This window comes from Canis lupus, chromosome 36, assembly GCF_048164855.1.
Source record: "Canis lupus baileyi chromosome 36, mCanLup2.hap1, whole genome shotgun sequence".
Lineage (NCBI taxonomy): Eukaryota > Metazoa > Chordata > Mammalia > Carnivora > Canidae > Canis > Canis lupus.
Genome location: NC_132873.1, coordinates 20,325,102 through 20,349,090, shown reverse-complemented (window position 1 = coordinate 20,349,090; position 23,989 = coordinate 20,325,102). Strand labels below are relative to the sequence as shown.

At 35.5% G+C, this 23,989-nt stretch overlaps 2 protein-coding genes across 6 annotated transcripts in view; one reads left to right on the top strand and one right to left on the bottom strand.

Annotated features, from left to right (window-relative positions):
* Positions 1–22,778, top strand: part of STRADB (STE20 related adaptor beta) — a 36,013-nt gene extending 13,235 nt beyond the window's left edge. For both annotated transcript variants that reach the window (XM_072813313.1, XM_072813314.1), the window contains exons 4-12: positions 13,103–13,199; positions 16,635–16,756; positions 17,652–17,760; positions 18,539–18,662; positions 19,865–20,036; positions 20,302–20,406; positions 20,554–20,798; positions 21,462–21,504; positions 21,968–22,778. In XM_072813313.1, coding sequence (XP_072669414.1) covers positions 13,103–13,199; positions 16,635–16,756; positions 17,652–17,760; positions 18,539–18,662; positions 19,865–20,036; positions 20,302–20,406; positions 20,554–20,798; positions 21,462–21,504; positions 21,968–22,102 — 1,152 coding nt within the window. In that variant the 3' untranslated portion in view covers positions 22,103–22,778. The remainder of the gene's footprint in view (positions 1–13,102; positions 13,200–16,634; positions 16,757–17,651; positions 17,761–18,538; positions 18,663–19,864; positions 20,037–20,301; positions 20,407–20,553; positions 20,799–21,461; positions 21,505–21,967) is intronic.
* C2CD6 (C2 calcium dependent domain containing 6) overlaps positions 15,963–23,989 on the bottom strand; it is a 131,482-nt gene continuing 123,455 nt past the window's right edge. For 2 of the 4 annotated variants that reach the window (XR_012025080.1, XR_012025082.1), the window contains 3 exons: positions 23,772–23,981; positions 23,096–23,160; positions 15,963–20,788 (listed from right to left, as the gene is read on the bottom strand). Coding sequence is in view for 1 of the 4 variants with exons in the window: in XM_072813298.1 (XP_072669399.1) it covers positions 23,133–23,160 (28 nt within the window). In the remaining 3 variants the exon portion in view is untranslated. The remainder of the gene's footprint in view (positions 20,789–23,095; positions 23,161–23,771; positions 23,982–23,989) is intronic. The other 2 variants (XR_012025081.1, XM_072813298.1) reach the window with 1 other exon arrangement.

Below are 23,989 nucleotides of genomic sequence, written 5' to 3'. Positions count from 1 at the left end.
CCCAACACTGTTGAAGAGATTTTTTCCCATTGCATATTCTTGCCTCCTTTCTCATAGATTAATTGACCACATAATCATGAGTTTATTTCTGGGCTCTCTTTTCTGTTCCATTGACATATATATCTATTTTTATACTAATACCGTCCTGTTTTGAATACAACAGCTTTGTGGTGTATCTTGATATCTGAGATTGTGATACTTCCAGTTTTGTTTTTCTTTTTCAAGATTGCTTTGACTATTTGAGGTCTTTTGTGTTTCCATACAGATTTTAGGATATTCATTCTAGTTCTATGAAAAATGCTGTTAGAAATTTGATAGGAATTACTTTAAATCTGTAGATTGCTTTTGGTAGTATGAACATTTTAACAATATTGATTATTCCAGTGCATGAGCATGGACTATGTTTCCACTCGTTTGTGTCATCTTCAGTTTTTCTTATCAGTGTCTTATAGTTTTCAGAATACAGGTCTTTTACCTCTTTAAGTTTATTACTAGGTATTTGTTCTTTTTGGTGAAATTGTAAATGGTGTTTTTTTAAATCTGTTTCTGCTATGTTATTATTAGTGTATGAAATGCAACAGATTTCTATATGTCGATTTTGTGAGTTTATTGAATTCCTTTATCAGTTCTAGTAGTTTTTGGTCAGTCTTTAGGATTTTCTGTATGTAGTATCATGTCATCTGCAAATAGTAAAAAATTTATCTTTTTTCTTACAAATTTGGATACCTTTTATTTCTTTTTTGTCGTCTGATTGCTGTGGCTAGGACTTCTAGTACTGTGTTGAATAAAAATGGTGGAAGTGAACCTCCTTTTTCTTGCTCCTGATCTTATGGGGAAAGCTCCCAGTTTGTCACCAGTAAGTATGATGTTAGGTGTGGATTTTTAATATATGGCTTTTATTATGTGGAGGTATGTTTCTCTAAACTTCCTTTGTTAAGGGTTTTATCATGAATGGATGTTTTACTTGTCAAATGCTTTTCTGTATCTGTTAAAGTGATCATATAGTTTTTTTATCCTTGCTCTTATTGATGCAGTGTATCACATTAATTGATTTGTGAATATTGAACCACCTTGTATCCCAGGAATAAATTCCACTTGATCGTAGTGAATAATTTTTTTAAGTATTGTTGGATTCCACCTGCTTAATTTTTTTTTTTTTTTTTTTTTGCGCACTTAGGTTCATCAGAGGTCTTGGCCTATAGTTCTGTTACTTCTGTGGTGCCGTTAGCTGGTTTTGGTATCAGGGTAATTCTGGCCTCATATAATGAATTTGGAAGCTTTCCTTGCTCTTCTTTTTTTGAAATAGTTTGAGAGAATAAGTATTAACTCTTCTTTAAATATTTGGTAGAATTCACCTGTGAAGCCCTCTGGTCCTGGCTTTTTGTCGATTACTGATTCAGTTTGATTGGTGATTCAATATCATTGTTGGTAATTGGTTTGTTCAAATTTTCCATTTCTCCCTGATTCAGTTTTAGTAGTTTATTTGATTCTAGGAATTTATCCATTTCTTATAGGCTTTCAGTTTGTTGGCATATAATTTTTATAATATCCTCTTATAATTTGTGTTTCTGTGGTTTGGGTTGGTATTTCTCTTCTTTTTCTTTTGAGTCTGGCTAAAGGTTTATCAATTTTTTTTTTATCTTTTCAAAGAACCAGTTCCTGGTTTCATTGATCTGTTCTATTCTTTCTTTAGTTTCTACTTAATTTATTTCTCCTCTAATATTTATTATTTTCTTCCTTCTACTGACTTTGGGTTTTGTTTGTTCTTCTTTTTCTAGCACCTTTAGGAATAAGGTTAGATTGTTTATTGGAGATTTTTCTTGCTGCTTGATGTGGACCTGTATTGCTATAGTCTTCCCTCTTAGAGTAGCTTTTGCTGTATCCCAAAGATTTTGGACTATTGTATTTTCATTTGTTTCCACATATATTTTCATTTCCTCTTTGATTTCTTTGTTGACTCATTCATTGCTTAGTAGCATGTTAATTAACTTCCATGTATTTGTTTTTTCCAGATTTTTACGTGTGGTTGAATTCTGGTTGCACAGCATTTTGGTCAGAAAGATACATGATATGATTTCAGTCTTTTTTAACTTGTTGAGGCATGTTTTATGGTCTAACATGTGATCTGTTCTGGAGAATGTACCATGTGCACTTGAAAAGAATGTGTATTCCGCTGTGTTAGGATGGAATGTTCTGAATATATCTGTTAGAAACATTTGGTCAATGTGTCATTCACATTTACTCTTGAGGTACCTGGGTAGCTCAGTTAAGCATCTGACTCTTGATTTTGGCTCAGGTCATGATCTCAGAGCCCAGAGATCGAGCCCCATGTCGGGCTCCATGCTGGATGCAGAGCCTGCTTAAAATTCTGTGTCTGCCTCTCCCCCATTCTTTCTCCTTCTCTTAAAAAAATAAGAAAATTAAAAAATAAAAAGAAGAGAAATAAAAACAAAGTCACTCTTTCCATGTTGATTTTCTGTTTGGATGATCTATGTATTGAACAAAGTGGGGTGTTAAAGATCTCTGCTATTATTGTATTACTATTGATTTTTCCTTTGTGTCTGTTAATAGTTGCCTTATGTATTTGGATGGTCCATTTTTGAGTACATAAACATTTACAATTGTATATCTTCACTTTGGATTGTTCCCTTTATTATTATGTAGTGTCCTTCTTTGTCTCTTGTTACACTTTTTGTTTTAAAGTCTATTTTGCTTAACATAAGTATGGCTATGCCAGGTTTCTTTTCACTTCTATTTGCATAATATTTTCCCATCCTTTCACTTTCAATATGCATGTGTCTCTAGTTCTAATACGAGTCTCTTGTAGGAAGCATAGATGAGTCGTTTTTTTATCCATTCAGTCATTCTGGTTTTTTTGTTTTGTTTTTAAGTTCAAGTTAGTTAATATACAGTGTAATATTAGTTTCAGGTGACGATATAGTGATTGGCAACTCCAAACATCACCCAGTGCTCATCACAACCAGTACACTCCTTAATCCTCATCACCTATTAAAGCCATCCTCCAATCCACCTCCCTTCTGGTAACCATCAGTTCTCTGTAGTTAAGAGTCTGTTTCTTGATTTGCCTCTCTTTCTCCTTTTTTTCCCCTTTGCTTGATTGTTTTGTTTCTTAAATTCCACACATGAATGAAATATATTTGTCTTTCTCTGACTTATTTCACTTAGCATAATGCTCTCTAGCTTCATCCATATCATTGCAAATGTCAAGATTTCATTCTTTTTTTATGGCTAACATTCCATTGTGTGTGTATATATATATATATCGCATCTTCTTTATTCATCAGTCATTGGACACTTGGATTGTTTCCATAAGAAAACAAGCATGGCTATTAAAGGTAATGCTGCTATAAACATTAGGGTGCATGTATCCCTTTGAATTAGTATTTTTGTATCCTTTGGGTAAATACCTAGTACTACAATTGCTGGGTCATAGGGTAGTTCTGTTTTTAAGAGGAACCTCCATAATGTTTTCCAGAGAGGCTGCACCAGTTTGCATTCCCACCAGTGCAAGAGTGGTTTTGTTTTTTTTTTTTTTTTTTTTTTTTTACTGCAGCACTTTATTTTCCTCACACAATGATGCATTGCTGGGACCTAATCTCACGTGACAGTAGAAAAACCAAAATTTGTTGTCATCTCTTAAAGAATTGAGTATTGTGTACAAAAACCTTACCTAAATTAAAAGGATGAATAAATTTACAGTTATAAATGCAAACCGTTTTCCAACTCAAGGCAATTAACCACCCATGGTGTTCTGGCAGGTGCATGTCTTCTTTAGAAAAATGTCTTTTTAAATTAGATTGTTTTTTGGTTGTTGGGTTGTGTAAGTTATTTTATATATTTTGGATACTAACCCTTTATCAGATATATGATTTGCAAATATCTTCTCCCATTCCTTTAGATTGCCTTTTAATTTTGTTTCCTTCACTGTACAGAACCTTTTTATTTTGATGTAGTCCCAATTATTTTTGCTTTTGTTTCCCTTGCTCAAAAGACATATCTAGAAAGAAGTTGCTACAGCCAATATTAAAAAAGTTACTTCTTCTTTTCTAGGCTTTTTATGGTTTCAGGCCTTTCATCCATTTTGAATTTATTTTTGTATATGGATAAGAAAGTCATCCTGTTTCATTCATTTGTATGTTACTGTCTAGTTCTTCCAGCACCATTTGTTGAAGAGGTAGTATTTTTCTCATTGGATATTCTTTCCTATTTTGTCAAAAATTAATTGATATATATTTGTGGGTTCATTTCTGGGTTTTCTGTTCTATTGATCTATGTGCCTATTTGTTTGCCATTATTATACTGTCTTGGTTATTATAGCTTTGTAATACAGCTTGATGTCTGGAATTATGATGCCTCTTTTTTTTTTTTTTAATTATGATGCCTCTTTGCTTTTCTTTTTCAAGATTACTTTGGTTATTTGGGTTCTTTTATGGTTCCATACAAATTTGAGGATTGTTCTAGTTTTGTGAAAAATGCTGTTGATATTTTGATAGGGACTGCATTAAATGTATAGATTACTTTGTACAGTATGGACATTTTAAAAATATTTTTTCTTCCAATCCATGAACATGGAATGTCTTTCTATTTCTTTCTGTTATTTTCAGCTTCTTTCATTAATGTTTTATAGTTTTCAGAGTATAGGTCTTTCACTTCTTTTGTTAGCTATCTTAATATTTTTGGTGCAATTGTGAATGGGATTGACTCCTTGACTTCTCTTTCCACTGCTTCATTATTAGTATATAGAAATGGAACAGATTTCTGTTTGTTATTTTGTATCCTGCAATTTTAATGGTTTCATTTATCAGTTCTATCAGTTTTTTGTTGGAGCCTTTTGGGCTTCCTATATATAGTATCATGTTATCTGCAAATAGTGAAAGTTTTACTTTTTTCTTACCGATTTGGATGCCTTTTTTTTTTTTTCCACTTGTCTGATTGTTGTGGCTAGGACTTTCAATACTGTGATGAATAAAAGTGCTGAGAGTTGACATCTCTGTTTTGTTCCTGATCACAAAGGAAAATCTCTCAGTTTTTTCCCCATTGAGGATAATATATTAGCTATGGGCCTTTATTATAGCCTTTATTATGTTGAATTATGTTTACTCAAAACCCATTTCTTGAGATTTTTTTTTATCATGAATGGATGTTGTACTTTGTTAAATGATTTTCTGTATCTATTGAAATGATCATATGGTTCTTATCCTTTCTTTTTTTAATGGGCTGCATCACATTGATTTCTTTGTGAATATTGAACCACTCTTGCATCCCAGGAATAAATTCCACTTTGGTCGTGGTAAATGACTTTTTTAATGTATTGTTGGATTCTGTTGTTAATATTTGTTGAGGATTTTTACATCTATGTTCACTAGATATATTGGCCTGTAATTTTTTTGTGGTGTCTTTAGCTGGTTTTGATATCAGAATAATGCTGGCCTCAGAGAATAAACTTGGAAGCTTTCCTTGCTCTTTATTATTATTTTTTTTTTGGCGGGGGGGGGAATAGTTTGAGAAGAATAGTTATTAACTCTTCTTTAAATGTTTAGTAAATTCGTCTGTGTGGGCACCTGGGTGGCTTCGTTAAGCATCTCCCTTTGGCTCAGGTCATATCCTGGGGTCCTGGGATCTAGTCCCACATTGGGCTCCCTGCTCAGTAAGGAGTCTGCTTCTCCCTCTTCCTCTCCCACTGCTAATGCACTCTCTCTCTCTCTCTTTCTCTCTTTCTCTCTCTCTCTCTCTCTCAAATAAATAAAATCTTTTCAGAAAATCATCTGTGAAGCCATCTGGCCCTAGACTTTTGTTTGTTGAGAGTTTTTTGATAACTGATTCAATTTCTTTGCTAGTAATTGGTTTGTTCAAATTTTCTATTTCTTCCTGGTTCTGTTTTGGTAGGTTATATGTTTCTAGAAATTTATCCATTTCTTATAAGTTGTTTAGTTTTTTGGCATGTAGTTTTCATATCTTCTTTTAATTGTATTCTGTGGTGTTGGTTGTCATTCTCCTGTCTCATTTGTGATTTTTTTGATTCTTTCTTGTTCTTATACATCTGGCTAGAGGTTTCAATTTTGTTGACTTTTAAAAGAATCACCTCCTGATTTTGTTGATCTGATCTATTACTTTTTTAGTTTCTATATCATTATTTCTGCTCTAATCTTTATTTTTCCTTCTTCCTGTTGGATTGGGGTTTTGTTTGTTCTTCTTTTCCTTGCTCCTTTAAGTGTAAGGTTAGATTCTTTGAGACTTTTCTTGCTTCTTAAGGTAGGCCTGTATTGCTATAAACTTCCCTTAGACTGCTGTAGCTGCATCCACAAGATTTTGGACCTCTATGTTTTCATTTTTGTTAGTCTCCATGTATTTTTCTATTTCCTCTTTGATTTCTTTGTTTATCCAGTCATTATTTAGTAACATGTTAATTAATCTCCATGTATTTGTGTTCTTTCCAGATGCTTTTTTGTGTTTGACTTTTGGTTCACAGTGTTGTGATTCGAAAAGGTGCATGGTGTGACTTTGATCTTATATTTTAGAAGCCTATTTTGTGGCCTAATATATAATCTCTTTTGGAGAATGTTTCACCTGCACTTGAAAAGAATGCGTATTCTGCTATTTACGATAGAATGTTCTGAATATATCTGTTCAGTCCATCTGATCCAGTGTATCACTTAAAGCCACTGTTTCTTGTTACTTTTCTATCTAGATGATCTGTCCATTGATTTAAGTGGGATGTTAAAATTCTCTACTGTAATTGTATTATTGTCATTTTATGCATTATTAACTATTTTATGTATTTGGGTGCTCCCTTGTTTGCATAAATATTTATAATTGCTATATCTTCTCGTTGGGGTGTCCCCCTTTATTCTTATGTAGTGTTCTTCTTTATCTCTTCGTATAGTCTTTAATTTTAAAGTCTAGTGTGCCTAAGTATTGCTACTTGCAGGGGTTTTTTTTGACATTCATTTGTATGATTGTTTCTCCATCCCATCACTTTCATTCTGTAGGTGACTTTAGGTTTAAGATAAGTCTTTTGTAGGCAGCATAGAGATGGATCCTATATTTTTATTCATTCTGACACTCTGTGTTTTTTGATTGGAGTGTTTAGTCCATTTATATTCAAAATAATTATCGATAGATATTAATTTATTGGCATTTTTTACTTGTTTTCTGTATATTTCTGGAGCTTTTCTTTGACCCTTTCTTGTCTTCTCTTTTGTATTTGTTGAGTTTATGTATATTTGGATTTCTTTCTCTTTATGCTTTGCATACTTATTAGTAGTTTTGATTGATACATTATTATCATTAGGTTTATTTATAACCTTTTTGGCATATAGCAGTCTATATTAAGTTGATGGTCATTTAAGTTTGAATCCATTTTTGTCTCCTCCCCACATTTTTCATATGTTATTTTTTATCTTTTTTGTGTGGGTTCCTTGACTGAATTTTTACAGAAATGTTCATTTTTACTGCTTTTATATTTCCTATCTTTATACTACCATTGTTGGTCTCCTCTTTCTCTCAGAGTCCCCTTTAATATTTCTTACAGGGCTGGTTTAATGATCTCAAACTCCTCTAGTTTTTGTCTGGGAAACTCTTTATCTTTCCTTCTATTCTGAATGATAGCCTTGTTGGATAGAATATCTTGGCTGCAAATTTTTCCCATTAAGCACTTTGACTGTATCCTGCCACTCCATTCTGGCTTGCAAAGTTTCTGTTGAAAAATCTCCTGTTAGCTTTATGGGTTTTCTTTTGTAACTTTTCTGGTCTTGTTGTTTTTAAGATTTTTTTCTTAATTATTGTATTTTGTTTCTGTTTTTTTAAAGATTTTATTTACTTATTCATGAGAGACACAGAGAGAGGCCGAGAGACAGGCAGAGAAAGGAGAAGCAGGCTCCATGCAAGGAGCCTGATGTGGGACTCGATCCCAGAACTCTGGGATCACACCCTGAGCCAAAGGCAGATGCTCAACTGCCAAGCCACCCAGGCGTCCAAATCACTACATTTTATAAATTTAATTACAGTATGTCTTGGTATAGCCCTTTTCTGTTGATTTTGATGGGAATTCTCTGTGCTTCCTGGATCTGGATGTCTATTTCTTTTCCCAGATTAGGGGCTTTTTCAACTTTTATTTCTTCAAATAAATTTTCTGCCCCCATTTCTCTCCCTTCTTCTGGGACTCTTATCAGATGAATGTTACTATGTTTGACAGAATCACTGAGTTCCCTGTCTGTTCTCTGTTACATCATTCTTTCTCTCTCTCTTGTCTACATAATTGCTTTCCATTACTTTGTCTTTTATGTCATTAATTTGTTCCTCTGCTTCTTTCACCTGGTGTTCATTGCAGCAAGCATGTTTCTAATCTTGTCTATTACAGTCTTCATCTCTGATTGATTCTTTTATCTCAGTAGTAAGGGTCACACTCATGTCTTCCACTCTTTTCTCAAGCCTAGTGAGTATCCTTATGAATGAGCATTGCTTTAAATTCTTCATCAGGCATGTTACTTATATTACTTTTGTTTAGATCTCTGGCCATGGCCTTATGTTGTACTTTCATTTGGGATAAATTCCTCTGTTTTCTCATTTTGTCTAAGTCTGTGGCTGCTTATGTGTGTTAGAAAAGACAATTAATGTCTCCTGTTCCTAAAAGTAATGGCCATATGAAGGAGATCATGTAGTGTCCAGGGCTTGGTCCTTCTGGGAGTATCTCTGGTGTGTGTTGCCTGCACTCTGCTGTTGTGTTTTGGCTCCTTTGTCCTTTGGGCCAGTCATCTGCAGAGGCTCTTCTTGCCTGCTCTGGGCAATGTTTGGTCTTTGGCCTGGATGTGGTGAGTTCCAACTAAGTATGCCCTCATCTGCTTATGAAATAAGACCTGTCACCACCTCCCTGAGGCCTGGCAAAACTCTCTGGTCCACCTTGTGTTTTTTTTATTGCACCATTTAGTCCATTTACATTCAGAATAATTACTGAAAGGTATGCACTTACTGCCATTTTGTTATTTCACGGTTGATTCTGTAGTCCTCCATTCCTTTCTTCTCTTGCTCTCTTCTTTCATGGTTTAATGGCTCTTTTTATATGCTTGGATTCCTTTGCTTACTTTCTGCATGTTTATTACAGGTTTTTGAATTCTCATTACTGTTAGGTTTATATATAACATCTTAATGCATATAGCAGTCTATATTAAGTTGATGGTTGCTTAAGTTTGAACCCTTCTAAAAGCACTAAAGTTTTATTCCTCCCCACACCTTCTACGTATATGGTCTCATAATTTATGTATTTTTATTTTGTGAATTCCTTGACTGATATTTATAGATGTACTTAATTTTACTGCTTTTGTGCTTCGTACTTTTTTTTACCCTAGTTTATGGCCTTTCCTTTCCAGAGAATCCCTTTTAACATTTCTAGTAAGACTGGTTTAGTGTTGATGAATTCCTTTAACTTTTGTTTGAGAAGCTTTTTGTTCTATTCTGAATGATAGTCTTGATGAAGAAAATATTCTTGGTTGCAGATTTTTTCCTTCAGCACTTAGAATATATCATGTCACTTTGTTCTGGCTTGCAAAGTTTCTGCTGAAAAATCAGTTGATGGTCTTATGGAATTTCTCTTGTATGTAACTGTTTTCTTGCGGCTTTTAAAATTCTCTTTTCTATCACTACCTTTTGCCATTTTAATTATTATATGTCTTTGATGTGGACCTCCTTGGGTTGCTTTCACTGGGGACTCTCTGTGCCTGCTGGATCTGGATTTCTATTTCCTTCCCCAGATTCAGGACATTTTCAATTATTATTTCTTCAAATAAGTTTTCTGTCCCCTTTTTCTTCTCCTTACAGGATCCCAATAATGCAATGTTATTGGGCTTGATGGTGTTGCTGAGTTCCTTTAATCTATTCTCATCTTTTTGCTGTTCAGCTTGATGGCTTTTTATTTCTCTTACAGGTCACTGATCCAGTCTTCTGCTTCCTGTAGTCTACTATTTATTCCCTCTAGTATATTTTTGAGCTATTGTGTTCTTCATCTCTGCTTAGTTCTTGTTTATATTTTTTGTCTCTTTGTTGAGGGTCTCACTGAGATACTCCATTCTTTTCTCAAGTCCAGTGAGTATCTTTATGACCATTACTTTATTTTTTTTTCCCATTTTTTATTTATTTATTTATTCATAGGGACACAGAGAGAGAGAGGCAGAGACACAGGCAGAGGGAGAAGCAGGCTCCATGCAGGGCCTGATGTGGGACTCGATCCAGGGTCTCCAGGATCACACCCTGGGCTGCAGGCGGCGCTAAACCGCTGCGCCACCGGGGTTGCCCTGACCATTACTTTAAATTCTCTATCAGGTATATTATATCTGTTTTGTTAGTTCTTTTGCTGTGATTTTGTCCTGCTCTTTCATCTGGGGCATATTCCTCTGTCTCTTCATTTTATCTTACTATCTGTTTCTATGTGTTAGAAAAGCCAGTTACTTCTCCTGCTCTTGCAAGTAATGACCTTCTAAAGAAGAGATTCTGTAGTACCCTCCAGTGCATTGGAACCAAGTGCTTCAAGGGCGTCTCCTGTGTGTGTTGTATGTGCCCTGTTGTTGCTGAGCAATATTTGCCCTCAGTTCAGTGATCTGCAAGTAGTTCTTTTTGCCAGTTGTTGGCAGGTTTTGGTCCCTGGCCAGTTTGCAGCTGCCTTGGGCTTAAGGTGGGTCAGGCTAGGTGTTTGCAAAAGCTACAGTCTCACCCAACTGTAGGGTGCTTGCTCTCCCTGTGTTGTCCCCTGAGAAGCTTTTGGTGGAGCAGCCTGTAGCCAGATCAGATGTTTACCCCCAGCACACTGCTGGAGTCAGAGTCAGACTGGTATGTATGGTTATCTTCCCCTCTCTCTATAGCAAGAGTCACTTTGGAGTGGTACTGGTTACGGTCTGGACTGCTTGCACAATGCTATGCTGTGACTCTGCTTTGGATGGACTACTGCTCAGGGCAGGTCTTCAGGAGAACATGAAGGCCAAGTATGCTGCTAGTGAGCTAGGTGGAGTGTTCCTGCAGGTGTCCATCTCTCTAGGTTGGGGGTTAGGGAGAGAAATAGCTTCCCTCCAGCTCTTTTGTCCTTGGAGAAGTCCCGTAAAGATTCCTGCCCCTCTAGCATGCGTTCTGAGATTAAAAAATAAGTCTCATTCGTGTATACCCCAGGTGTTTCATTCTGGTTTCTATTCTCAGTTCTACTACATCTGCAGACTTAATATCCTAGATATAATTGTGTTTGGCCTGTAACTTTGAACCCATTTAAAAACACTTTGATTGGACTTTAGCCACTTATCTACAACATATATGCGTCCTTTATTTTGTTTTTATTTTTAAAGATTTTATTTATTTGAGAGAATGCACACAAGCGGGGGAAGGGGCAAAGGGGAAGGGAGAGGAAGAGGGAAACAATCCCAAGCAGACTCTGTGCTGAGCACAGAACCCAACATGGGGCTTGATCCCATGACCCTAAGATCATGACCTGAGCCAAAAGCAAGAGTTTAGGTGCACGGTGGACTGAGCCACCCAGACCCCCTGCCCCTCCTATCTTAAAGAAAACTTTAGGGCAGCCCAGGTGGCTCAGCGGTTTAGCATCGCCTTCAGCCCAGGGCCTGATCCTCAAGACCCGGGATTGAGTCCCACGTCAGGCTCCCTGCGTGGAGCCTGCTTCTCTCTCTGCCTGTGTCTCTGCCTGTCTTTCTCTCTGTCTCTCTCATGAATATTTGACTCTTAATCTCAGGGTTGTGAATTTAAGCCCCACAGTGGGGCTATTTAAAATATATATATATTTCCTTAATGGAGTAAACAGAAGCAAAATAGAAGTTGATTAGCTTGCTTTCAGTCTGTCATCTGATAAGGTATTCCATTTTTCTCAAGCAGTAAACCGTAAGCCTCAGTTCCTTTGGTGCTCTAGCCTTCCTTACAGGCTTAAGGTTGCCACTTTAAAATTTTTTAAAAATTGTTTTATGTTCTTCTGTCTCTTATTTGTATTCTTTAAATCTGAATTTATTTGAAGATTATCTGTTCTGAAGAAATGAATTGAATTATTTAGATCTCTTTTCTTCATTGGGATTATTTCCAATTTAATAGTGGGATTTCATTTTACAATCTTTAATCCTTTTGAACAATAGTTACCTTTATTCATCTTTAACTGTGAGCTTATATTTTTCCTGTTCTTTTAAAAGTTTAGGGAACATACAGAATCAAGGATGTAAGAAGTGGCACAGCTCCTACTACACAGTAATGTAATTTCTAATCCCTTTCTTCCTTTTCTCTACCTTTGAAGTAGTAACAAGATTCTTGCCATCTGCTGGTGCCTGTAAAATGTCCTAAGTGTCTTTTGGAGTATGAGTGTCTTTTGGGAGGTTATCCTGGCTATCATATGACACTAGTGGTGGTGGCCTCTTCTTTCTTCTGTGTGCATGTTATTTCACTGATACTGGGATCTGCTACAGAGCTAAGATTTTAACCCTAAAGGATCACCCTGAGACCTCATATTGGTACATGGTCATTAACTCAGGAGGTCTGTGCCCTATTCTCCCATCTCTTGAGGTTTTTCTTTGTGATCTCCCTTCTGAGATCATCTTGTAAAGAACTTCGGGAATTTTAATAGGCTGCAATGTGGACATTTTTCCTTGATTTGTTAACACCTTCACTAGCTGAGCAGGTGCCTATATATGTAATAGGTATAACTTGCAACCACTTGAAGCAAGAACCAAAGTATAGAATATTCCTGACAGGTCCCTGCATTTCTTCCCTTCATGTTTTTATCAGATACCCTGGAGAATTAATAGCTATTTCTAGCAACTTCTAAAAATGTTTGTTGGAAATTGTGCAGGAACGTATTTTTGGCTACCTATAAATCTGGTTTTCCTGCCTTCTCCTCCTTTACATGCTGATAGCTTTTTAACCATTTATTAGCAACTGTAAACTCTTTTTAAATTTTGAAACAGTGTCTTAAGTCACCTTCCAGTGCCTTCCTAATGAGCACTGGTGGGTTTGAAAATAAAATATCAATATTTTATATTAGGGTAGTGGACTAAAATGGGGGACCTAAAACTTTTATGTATTTTGTTTTCATCTTTTTAAAATAACACAGGTTGATGAGCCAGCCTTTTCCCGATTGCCAACCACTAGAGCCAAGGATGTGATCTGTTCCACCAATGTTTCTCACTATGAACTCCAAGTGGAAATAGGTAATTATCCTGGGTTGACCCTTCACTATTAGAAATGAAATTGCCAAAAAGATTATTTTGTAGGCAGGTCTTTTTTTGTTGTCACATATAGCATAAAACTAGATGCTAATTGTGTCAGACAGATCTATTAATTTTATGTCCTAAATAGTGGCCCAAATTTTTTTCAAGATTATTCTCTAGAATTTTTACCTTTTTAAGGAAGTAGTTTTAGAAGAGTAAGACCCTAAGCAATCTAGATATTTATTTATCTTTATCGTGGCAGTCTTCCAATTTTAAGTCTGTAATTTACACTAGGTATGAAAATCAAATCAAATCATGTGACTCTTTCAGTCTTTTAACCAGATTACTTTCTTTTAACTTAAAAACTTACCTAAAATCCCATTTGTAATAGAAACCTTTCTCAGTTAAGTTTGGGACAGGATGAATAATTGTTTCTAGTCACATACATGTGAAACATTTGTTCTGAATATTCAGAAATATCTATGAAACATTGCAAACAGATACTGTGTTAGATGCTAGGGATACAAAACTATGTAAAAAATAAGTGTGTTATTATGGAAAACACAAGAGGTGGAACAAGGGCACCTGGGTGGCTCGTGGTTGAGCATCTGTCTTTGGCTCAGGTCATGATCCCGGTGGGGGGGTATTGAGTCCCACATCAGGCTCCCCACAGGGAGCCCACTTTTCCCTCTGCCTATGTCTTCACCTCTGTGTGTCTCTCATGAATAAATAACATATTAAAAAAAAAAAAAGGATAGAACATCTAACCATCCATCTTGACTACTCTGAGATACCAAAAAAGATCACAAAAACAAGCAGGATCCTGAAGAATGAGGAAAAGTTTGCTAAATACTCTAATCAGGGTTTTTGTTACAACAGAAAATAATCCTGACTAATTTAAGAGAGGAATTTTTTTAATAGTATTGTTAACCTACCTAGAATTATTGGCTAGAGAGAAAGACTTGAAAGAAACTAAGAAAAGCTACATCTTAGAACCAGAGTCAGGGCCATGGCATAGGAATAGCCTAGTTTAGTGTACTACCTGTTAGAATACTTACATCCCAGATATTGGAACCCACTGCAGTGAGTTCTGACTGCCTCTGCTTCTGTTGTCACTAACTCTGTCCTTCATTTTGGCAAAGCGTAGGTCATTGACCTTGCCATGCCAGTGTCAAGGAGGCCAAGAGAAAATAAGGATCTGACATTTTTAAATAGCACTGGAAAATGCCCCATCTTAGAAAGGACGTTCAGATGGTGTCAATTTAAAAAGAGGTTAAGAAAAAAAAAATTACTTCAGTTAGATGACTGAGGAAAGATGGTTAGAGGGGAACTATCCATAGATGCTCTTTGCCTATAAGTGGGAACAGAGGGGGAGTACGCAGTGGTAGAAGACAAATCTGGAAAGGGAGGTTTGGAACACATTGTGAAAGATCTCCTGTGGTGTTATATAGAAGTTCAGACACTGGCATCCCTCACAACTTACCCACTTCATTTCTCAAAGCATTTTTTTTTAAAGATTTTATTTATTTATTCATGAGGGACACAGAGACAGAGAGAGAGACAGAGACACAGGCAGAGGGAGAAGCAGGCTCCATACAGGGAGCCCAACGTGGGACTCGATCCCGGATCTCCAGGATCATGCCCTGGGCTGAAGGCGGCGCTAAACCGCTGAGCCACCGGGGCTGCCCTCTCAAAGCATTTAAAGCACAAGTTTGGAATTTATCCTCTAAGTGTTTGAGATACATTATGGAATGGTGATAATTGCAATAATACCGTCTAACAGGCACTGTGCTGAACATTTCATATGTTCTTTTTCAGTGTTAGCTTTTTATCACTCTCATTTGTCTGATGAGGCTCTGAGAATTTAACAGTCTTAGAGCTAGTGATTTGAAAGCAGACCTTTCAGACTGGACAGTCTAAGCTTTCAGGTGCTGGACTGAAATGTACTTTCTATTAAATGCTGAATTTAGGAGGAAAACTGACAGCAGTTCCAGGCAGTAGTCTGGAAGATGTAGATCAGTGATTTGCAACGAAGTATCATCCAATTTAAAACTTGCAGTGCCTGTATCCCATCACACACCTACTGAATCAAAATTTCTGGGGAATGGGACCTAGGTATAGGCGTTTGAAGTATTATTTCCCTAGTAATTTTGGAGCATGCCTTAGTTGAGAATACAGGGCATGATGAGGAAGTCACTGCATATGACCAGCAAAGAGGGACAGGACTTGAACTGTTCAAGGCAGTCGTGCTGACACTGGAGTGGAAGGGATGAATCTGTGATTAACTTCATTTCAAAGATAAGTGGCACAATTTGGTGAATGTGGGGAGAGGGAGGGACTAACATTTATTAGGTGCCTATTGATAGGTGCCACTCTAGGTGTTTTAAATTTTAAAAACTGGGGATGCCTGGCATCTGCCTTTGGCTCAAGTCATGATCTCAGGGTCTTGGGATGGAACTGAGCCCCATAGTGGGCTCCCTGCTCAGCAGGGAGTCTGCTTCCCTCCCTTTGCCCCCTCCTCTGCTCATACCTTCTCTGTCAAAATCTAAAAAACAAATAATTAGTTAATTAATTTAAAAAACTGATGACACCAAATGCTGGTGAGTATGTTGTAGTTCTTACACATTGCATGTGGGAATAAAAATGGTTCAGCCACTTTCAAAACCAGTTTGGCAATTTCTTAGAAAGTTAAATATACATGACCTAGCCCTCTCACTTGTAAGTATTTGCCAAAGAGGAATGAAAACATATGTCTACTTAAAGAATGTTTTGGCAGTTTTATTTATACTCACCAAAAATTGAAAACAATCAATATATCTATCAACTTGCAAATGGATAAACTGTGGTATATTCATACAACGGATTGTTACTCAGCAATAAAAAGAAACTACTGAAACACAACAACCATGGAACAGTCTTAAAAGCACTATGCTAAGTGAAAGAAGCCAAACACAAAAGACTACATTCTTTATGACGCCACTTATGAGACCAACAGAAATCACATCAGTGGTTTAGGGATTGCTGAATAGTATTCCATTGTATGAATTTCATAATTTATTCAGGTCACAATTTGAGCCATTATAATAGATACATAATGATATATCAATGTGGTTTTAATTTGCATTTCATTAACTTGAGGATTTTTTCATGTGCTTATTGGATATTCCTGTATCTTTTGTGGATTGTCTTGCATAGTTTTAGATTTAGTATAGGGTTGGATAGAATTGTAAGAATTCTATAGAGTTGTAAGAATTTTTTTACATATGCTGGATGTAAATGACAAGATATAAGTATCATTAATGCTTTCAGTGGCTTATCTTTTCATTTTCTTAACAATGTTTTCTTAAAGAGCAGAAGGTTTAAATTTTGATGATATCCAAATTATCAATTTTCTTCTTCTTTGGTTGCTAACGTGAGTTTTACATCTCGTTATAGGAAGAGGATTTGACAACTTGACAACTGTCCATCTTGCCCGTCATACTCCCACAGGAACACTGGTGACTATAAAAATTACAAATCTAGAAAACTGCACTGATGAACGCCTGAAAGCTTTACAGGTAGCAATATGAAAAAAAAGTAAGGTATTTAATGTCTATTTGACAAGATTACGTTTCTAAGAATTTTTTCCCCAAATTACAGTTCTTTCTATTGGAGAAAATTAGATTTCTTTCTTCTAATAATACTTGGAAGCCAGATCCATGAAAAAACAAATATATTCAAACTTTGGGATACTATTAATTCCCTCAAATGAATATCGTATTCAAAATGCTGGTCTGGAGATTTACAGTACTCCTAGTCCAATCACAAATAGTCATATAGGGAAATCGAAAAAACAAAAGTCAACAGTTTCCTTTCTATCCAACTAAGTAAAATCAACTTCTAAATTGATACATTTTGATAGAATTGCATTTCAGGAATACTATAATACCATTTTCATTGTCACTAATCATTTTTGATATAAAGAAAACATTTTGTTTTGATGTCCCAATTTTTGAAGTATACACGTATATTACACAGGAAAAAAAAGATTGAAAGAAATTATAGTGAAATGTTAACAGTGGTTGTCTCTGATTTAGTTAGAAGTGATTATCTTCATATTTTTATGTATTTTTAAATGTTTCTGTATTAAGAACATAGTGTAGTTATCAGAGTATGACCTCAGGAGTCAGACTAAGTTCACATCTCACTTCCACTCCTTTTATTGATTATGTGCTTTCGACCAAGCTTTCTGACTTATTTTAAGTTTCTTATTTTCTGTTTCTCTCCTGTAAAATAGGGATGACCATATGACATACTTCATGTCATGGTAGTGACATTTAAAGAGATGGCAGCACCAGTAACTTAGTACTAATAAGCTCTGCTGAGTGTTAGCTGCCACTTCTGTTGTTACTTTCATCATAAGGGGGGAAAAAGTTGTTTTTAAATGTCTTGTCTCTTGTGTGTTTATCCTAGAAAGCAGTGATTCTATCTCACTTTTTCCGGCATCCCAATATTACAACTTACTGGACTGTTTTTACTGTTGGCAGCTGGCTTTGGGTTATTTCTCCATTTATGGCTTATGGTAAGAAAACTCATCTTAGATAAAGTAACTTGTAGTTTAGCCTGGAAGTTATAAGGATCTTAGATTTATGATTCTCTACTTTTAATTTATAAATCTGGTGGCCAAGTCTAGATTTCATGATAAATTTATGTATCTGGTTCATGTTGACTTTTAGTCTTTGGAAAGAATGGGTCTGATCAATAATAGTGAAACCACTATTGCCTCCCTAAGAAGTCCATGCCTTTGAACAAACGGTCTCTTTCCTTCAGTTTCCTGCCTATCATTGCAGAACCAGTATAAGTCTTCAAGCAGTATGTTTTCTCACCTAATCACATCATCTCTGTCCTGATTTTTCTCATTGTAAACTTATTTTACTGTATTGTAATATCTGTATGTGTACCTGTCTCATTTCACCAGACTTGAGCTTCTTAAAGCCAGGATCTTCTATTTTTCATTTTGGTGCTCATACTGTATTGAATAAATAAATGAATTCTATAGCTTTGATTTTTAGGACTTTTGAGAATTGCCTCTGGATCGAAAAATAAATATATCCACACAGTATTTTCTCAGTAATACTGAAAATTGTTTCTTTTCCTTTCTAATCTCTAGAGTATCATTAGGAAGGTCTTTTTGGAGATTCTTGAAGGAAAATTACCTTTGCATAGGAAAGTGGTTAGACTCTAAAATGTAACAGAGGTGTGTGTATGTGTGAATTTATGGTTGAAAGAACATTTAAAACATAAGCTAGAAGCAAAATCACTTTCAGTGTTCAATGAAAGATTTCAGGTGTTTCTTTCAGGTTCGGCAAGTCAACTTTTGAAGACTTACTTTCCTGAAGGGATGAGTGAAACTTTAATAAGAAACATTCTCTTTGGAGCAGTGAGAGGGTTGAGCTATCTGCATCAAAATGGCTGTATTCACAGGTATTTACTTATTTGTATTTTATGGAATGAGAGGATTTTAGTGGAAGAAACCATTTAAGGAGCTGTTAGGAAAGAACAGTTGAGTGTGAGTGTTAGGAAGTTTGTAAATGAAAATTGAAGGAGAAATGGGCCAGTAGGTACAGTAATTGCTTACAATTTTATGTTCATTCACCAAAAATGTTGAGACCACATCCTCTTTGCCAAATGCTGTGCCTGATGTTGTGGTGGAGCACCTGCCCTCAGGAAATCTGGGGTATAAGCTATAGATAGCGATCATGGTTGTCTCTTTTGTTTTTCTTAAGCAAATAAAGAGCTTCTGCTTTTCAGCTCTATGTCATATTTACATCATATACCAATTGGAACTAAACCTTTGATTTCTAAATATTTTGTAGCACCTTGAGACTTTCATATTAAATATCAGTTCTCTTATTTTTAAACTGTAGATGCAGAAATAATTGGTGGAATGTTAAAAACAATGTTCTGTGATACACTGGGACTTTTTCTCTTTTAATTATTTTTAAATAAGCTTATTTCTTTTACTGTTTATTTCAATATTTTTACATCTTTTTTTCTCACTGTACATTTTTAGAAACATTCTGGTTAACTGAGGAGTTCTAGCGGACTGTATTCTAATTAATCAAAGCTTATACAGAGAGAGTTAATCAGATTGTTGGCCATCCTACTCTATTAGTTTCTAAATTCAGTATTTTGGATGAAGAACAAGGCTCTTCTATAATTTATCTAACAAAGGAAATATTTATATGACATCTCTGTAAATGTTAATACCATGAGAGGCTGCCTATTGGATAATACTGCATTTAACTTTAAATTCCAACTTTATGTTTCAAATATTTTTTTTTAGACTTTTCTTTGGGTATTTTGCAACAGTATCCTAAAACAGTGAAATTAATTTGATTCCATTCCTAGTGTGAAAAAAAATATTATCCCTTCCAAATATGTAGCTGTTTCCCTTGTTCTAATGCTATGCTAAATAGTTGAAGGATTCCCTAATTCCCTGAACATTTCATATGTGTATGTATACATATATATGTATATGTGTTTGTATAAGCATACTTACATATAAGTGTGCTATTTTATAAAGAGTATTTGATTTCCAAGAGAATACATGGATTTGTTCTGACCAGATTTTTATCTTCATTGGCCAATTTCCTAGTATTTAGCATTGTTTCTTTTTGTTCTAGGAGTATTAAAGCCAGCCATATCCTCATTTCTGGTGATGGCCTAGTGACCCTCTCTGGCCTGTCCCACCTGCATAGTTTGGTTAAGCACGGACAGAGACATAGGGCTGTGTATGATTTCCCACAGTTCAGCACATCAGTGCAGCCGTGGCTGAGCCCAGAACTACTGAGACAGGTCAGGTGTGGCCTTCGTATTGGGTTGTCTGTGCATCTTGAGTGTCTTCTGAGCTTCACTAAAGGACAATTGCACCCTTAGATTTGGATTGGTGAATGGCCTACTGCAAGACTTTTTTTCTCTTTCTTGTAAAAATTATTAGGTATATCCTGATTTCTCACTTATGAGTTTTTTCCACTGTTCAACATCCTTTCTCGAAAAAGCACATGTATATAACTTTTTATTGTTATTTTCACTAAAGAAATTCAAATTAATTGTTCTACAGGATTTACATGGATATAATGTAAAGTCAGATATTTACAGTGTTGGGATTACAGCGTGTGAATTGGCCAGTGGGCAGGTACCTTTCCAGGACATGCACAGGACTCAGGTAAATCCTAGTAAAATCCCCAAACTACTTTTCTTTCATAAGATCCCTTATATTCTAGATAATTTCCTTTAGACATCTTTGTTCTTAGAATCTTTGTTTTTAATGCTTTCTCTGAAATGGGTTGAAGGAAATTTTTCTTTCTTTTAGATGTTGTTGCAGAAACTGAAAGGTCCTCCTTATAGCCCATTGGATGTTAGTATCTTCCCTCAGTCAGAATCCAGAATGAAGAATTCCCGATCAGGTGTAGACTCTGGGATTGGAGAAAGTGTACTTGTCTCCAGTGGAACTCGCACAGGAAATAGTGACAGGTTGCAAACTCCGTCCTCAAAAACTTTCTCTCCTGCCTTCCTTAGCTTGGTACAGCTCTGTTTGCAACAAGATCCTGAGAAAAGGTAATATTGGCCACTTGTAAATAACATCAAACTTAAGTGTTTTATATCTTGTAGAAGCTTTGTAATACACCTTTCCCACCAAATTCAAGTCTCTTTTATCAGTCTTTTGATGAAAAAATTATAATTAATCCAGAAAATATCAATGCTAAAAACAAGGAGAGGCAATGAGCAAATGGGAAGAACTGGATCCAAAGTCAGAAGACTTGGTCTCTAGTCTCAGCTATATCATTTCCCAACCAAGTCATCTTGTAAAAATCACTTCATTTTTCTGAACATTAATTACTGCATTTATATTTATACATTCAGAAACTTTCAAGCAGTACAAAAAATGTTAGTTGCTGCTATAATAATATAAATTCTCATAACTACATATTAGTGTTAGTATTTCAGAAATAAGGTGTGTCTTCCCTTTTCTTTAGCCTCTTAATGCCTAGCATACTTTCTTATAATTAGTAAGTGCCCAATAAATGTTATTTTTCAAATTAATTCTTCCCATTAGTCAGGGTTATAGGTAAGAATTTGGCTTCATGACATTTCTTTTTCCTTTTAATTTTTTAGTATTGAGTTTTATAACTTTAAAGCTAATTTCTAATACATTTTACACATAAAAATACATTCTAATACAAAGTTCTATTTTTTTTTATAACTTCTTAAAAAATTTAGACCATCTGCCAGCAGTTTATTGTCCCATGTTTTCTTCAAACAGGTAAGCTGATCTACCTTGTGTTGTCTAGATGTTTTTAAATACCATTAAAAATTCGTTTCTTTTTGTTGGCTTAATGAGACAGTTTGGTAACCAAAATTCTTAATAATGACTTCCTTATAAAGTAAAGTTAGAAAGTCTATAATTTAACTACAAAAAAAATTTTGTTTTTAAAATATTTCCATTCTGCAAAACAAGATAAATATCATTAAATGTTACTATACCCTCAATTTATATTTTGATTAGAGACATTTTAGTTTACTGGCTAGAGATGATCAAGGGGCAAAATAATTCTGATAAAACTTAGATTATTTGCTTATTTTTTCTTCCTGTTTTCAGATGATCAAAGGCATTTTTAGTGAAAATACCAGAAAACAATCTTAAACGCTTTTAACATTTAAAAAAGTCATTTATACATAGCTAATGTATTATGTACCAACAACCTTACTTTGAGTTTCTTTAACAGATGAAAGAAGAAAGCCAGGATTCAATACTTTCACTGTTGCCTCCTAAGCCATCAGTAGCACTGTCTCCAGTGTCACCTTGGACTGAGCCGGAATGTGATTTTCCTGATGAAAAAGACTCAAACTGGGAATTCTAAGGCTGTCAAATCCTTTATGTCCTAGATACTTGACACTTTCTCCCTGCTGCTTTTCTTCTATGTTGCTAGGTACAAATACTAGAATTATACTTGAAAAACAGTTGGTGCACTGGAGATTCTATTGTTTAAAACCACTCTGTTCAAAGGAGCATGAATTTATAGCCTATTTTGTTAACTCAGAGTTCTAGTATCACTCCAGGAAACTTTAGAATTATGAATCTAGCTCTATTTAGTGTCACCTGTTCTCATTTTTTTTCCCCAAGCTGTGACTAACTCCTCTTCTTGATCTTTCAATGTAATTTTTGAGCCAGTTAATTTTTTCAGCATTTTGTTACCCTCGGGGGAATAAGCCCTCAGAGGATAAGTGCTTCCAAGGACATTTTTTTTACTTCCAGATTCTCTAGCCTTTTTGATCAGCTGTTGTTAGACCAACAGGCTAGTTTATCCTGGCATCAAAACTCTTTTCTGTTAAAGGGAAAATGTTTATACTTTCCCATTTTATTCTGTTAATACTTCTGGTAATATGAAACTGAGCCTCACATTAAATGATTCACTTGAAATATAGTTATAATTTGCTTTTTTTTTCAAGAGGCTAAACTGACACTTTTCTACTATAAATTATAGATCCTAAATTCGTGCATCCCGTGGGAGCTCAATAAAGATTTATTGAATTGAATTTATGCTTTTATTTTTCTTTGGGATGATTCTAATTTCTTTTGCCAAGGAAAGCCCCTTCTCAGATTTACAAGGGACACCCTGGTATTTTTTCAATGAGGCAGAAGAGGTTCTAAATGACATAGAGATCTTAATGATTTTACCTTATTAGCAAAAAAGAGATATAACTCAAAGGATATATAAACTAGTAAATTGGGGCCTATCTCACTCAGTTAATAGATTGTCTTAATCTTATTTAAGATGATTATCTTAAGAGTAAAGAATTAAAACTAATAAGACAAATAATGTCAAAATGAATAGATCATTTGAAACACAAACCTTTTCATATTTATTGGTCAGTTCCCCTCAAGAATGTTTAGGTTACTCCATCAAGCCATGAAGACCTGCAAAGGTGGAGGAGGAAGAAGAGATGAATACCAGTTGAGGCCCTGAGATCATCTGTACTGGTGGGGGCTGTCATTCATTCCACGGACTTCCTCCTAGTTTCTCTAGGTAACAGAGGTACACAGAAACCATAGAGCCTAGGTAGGGAGTTGATGTTACTGCAAAAGAAGGACTCTGGAAGCCATGAAAGAATGCCCCTCAGATTTCCTGTATTAGAGTTCTCTAGAGAAACAAAACCAATAGAATATTTATTATAAGGAATAAATTTGGCCATAAATGTGGCTCATACTATTATGGAGGCTAACAAGTCCCAAGATCTGGAAGGTGAGTGTGCAACCTGGAGACCTAGGTTGTCTCTTGATATGTTACAATATTGCCATTAGAAGTTTAGTGAGGTAAAGGGATTTCAGTTTTCACTTAGTAAGTATTTTCTCTACCACAAGCTTTCCTAAGTATTATTGGTCAATTGCCTGTTAGTCCTCAAATCTATTTATTCAGTCTTCCCCTGCTCTGCTTCATTGGGAACTACATTTCCCTTGCACCCTCACTCTGGTTTCCAGGAAGCATGAGTGGAAGATCAGCGTATACGAAGAAATGTGGTATTTCTCACCTTTTGTCCCACTTCCTTGTTTCTGGTGGGGTCTCTGGCAGCAGCTGCATCATCTTTGTCTTCTGTTTTTGGCACTCCGGTAACACCACCTCTTGCTACCCCTTCCATCTGAGGGCTGGTATCACTTCCTGCTCTTGCTAATCTTTGGATTGCCTCACACTCCCTTTTGGTTTCTTAATCTTAGTTCCATCACTGATGAAACCAGTCTACCTGAAAGA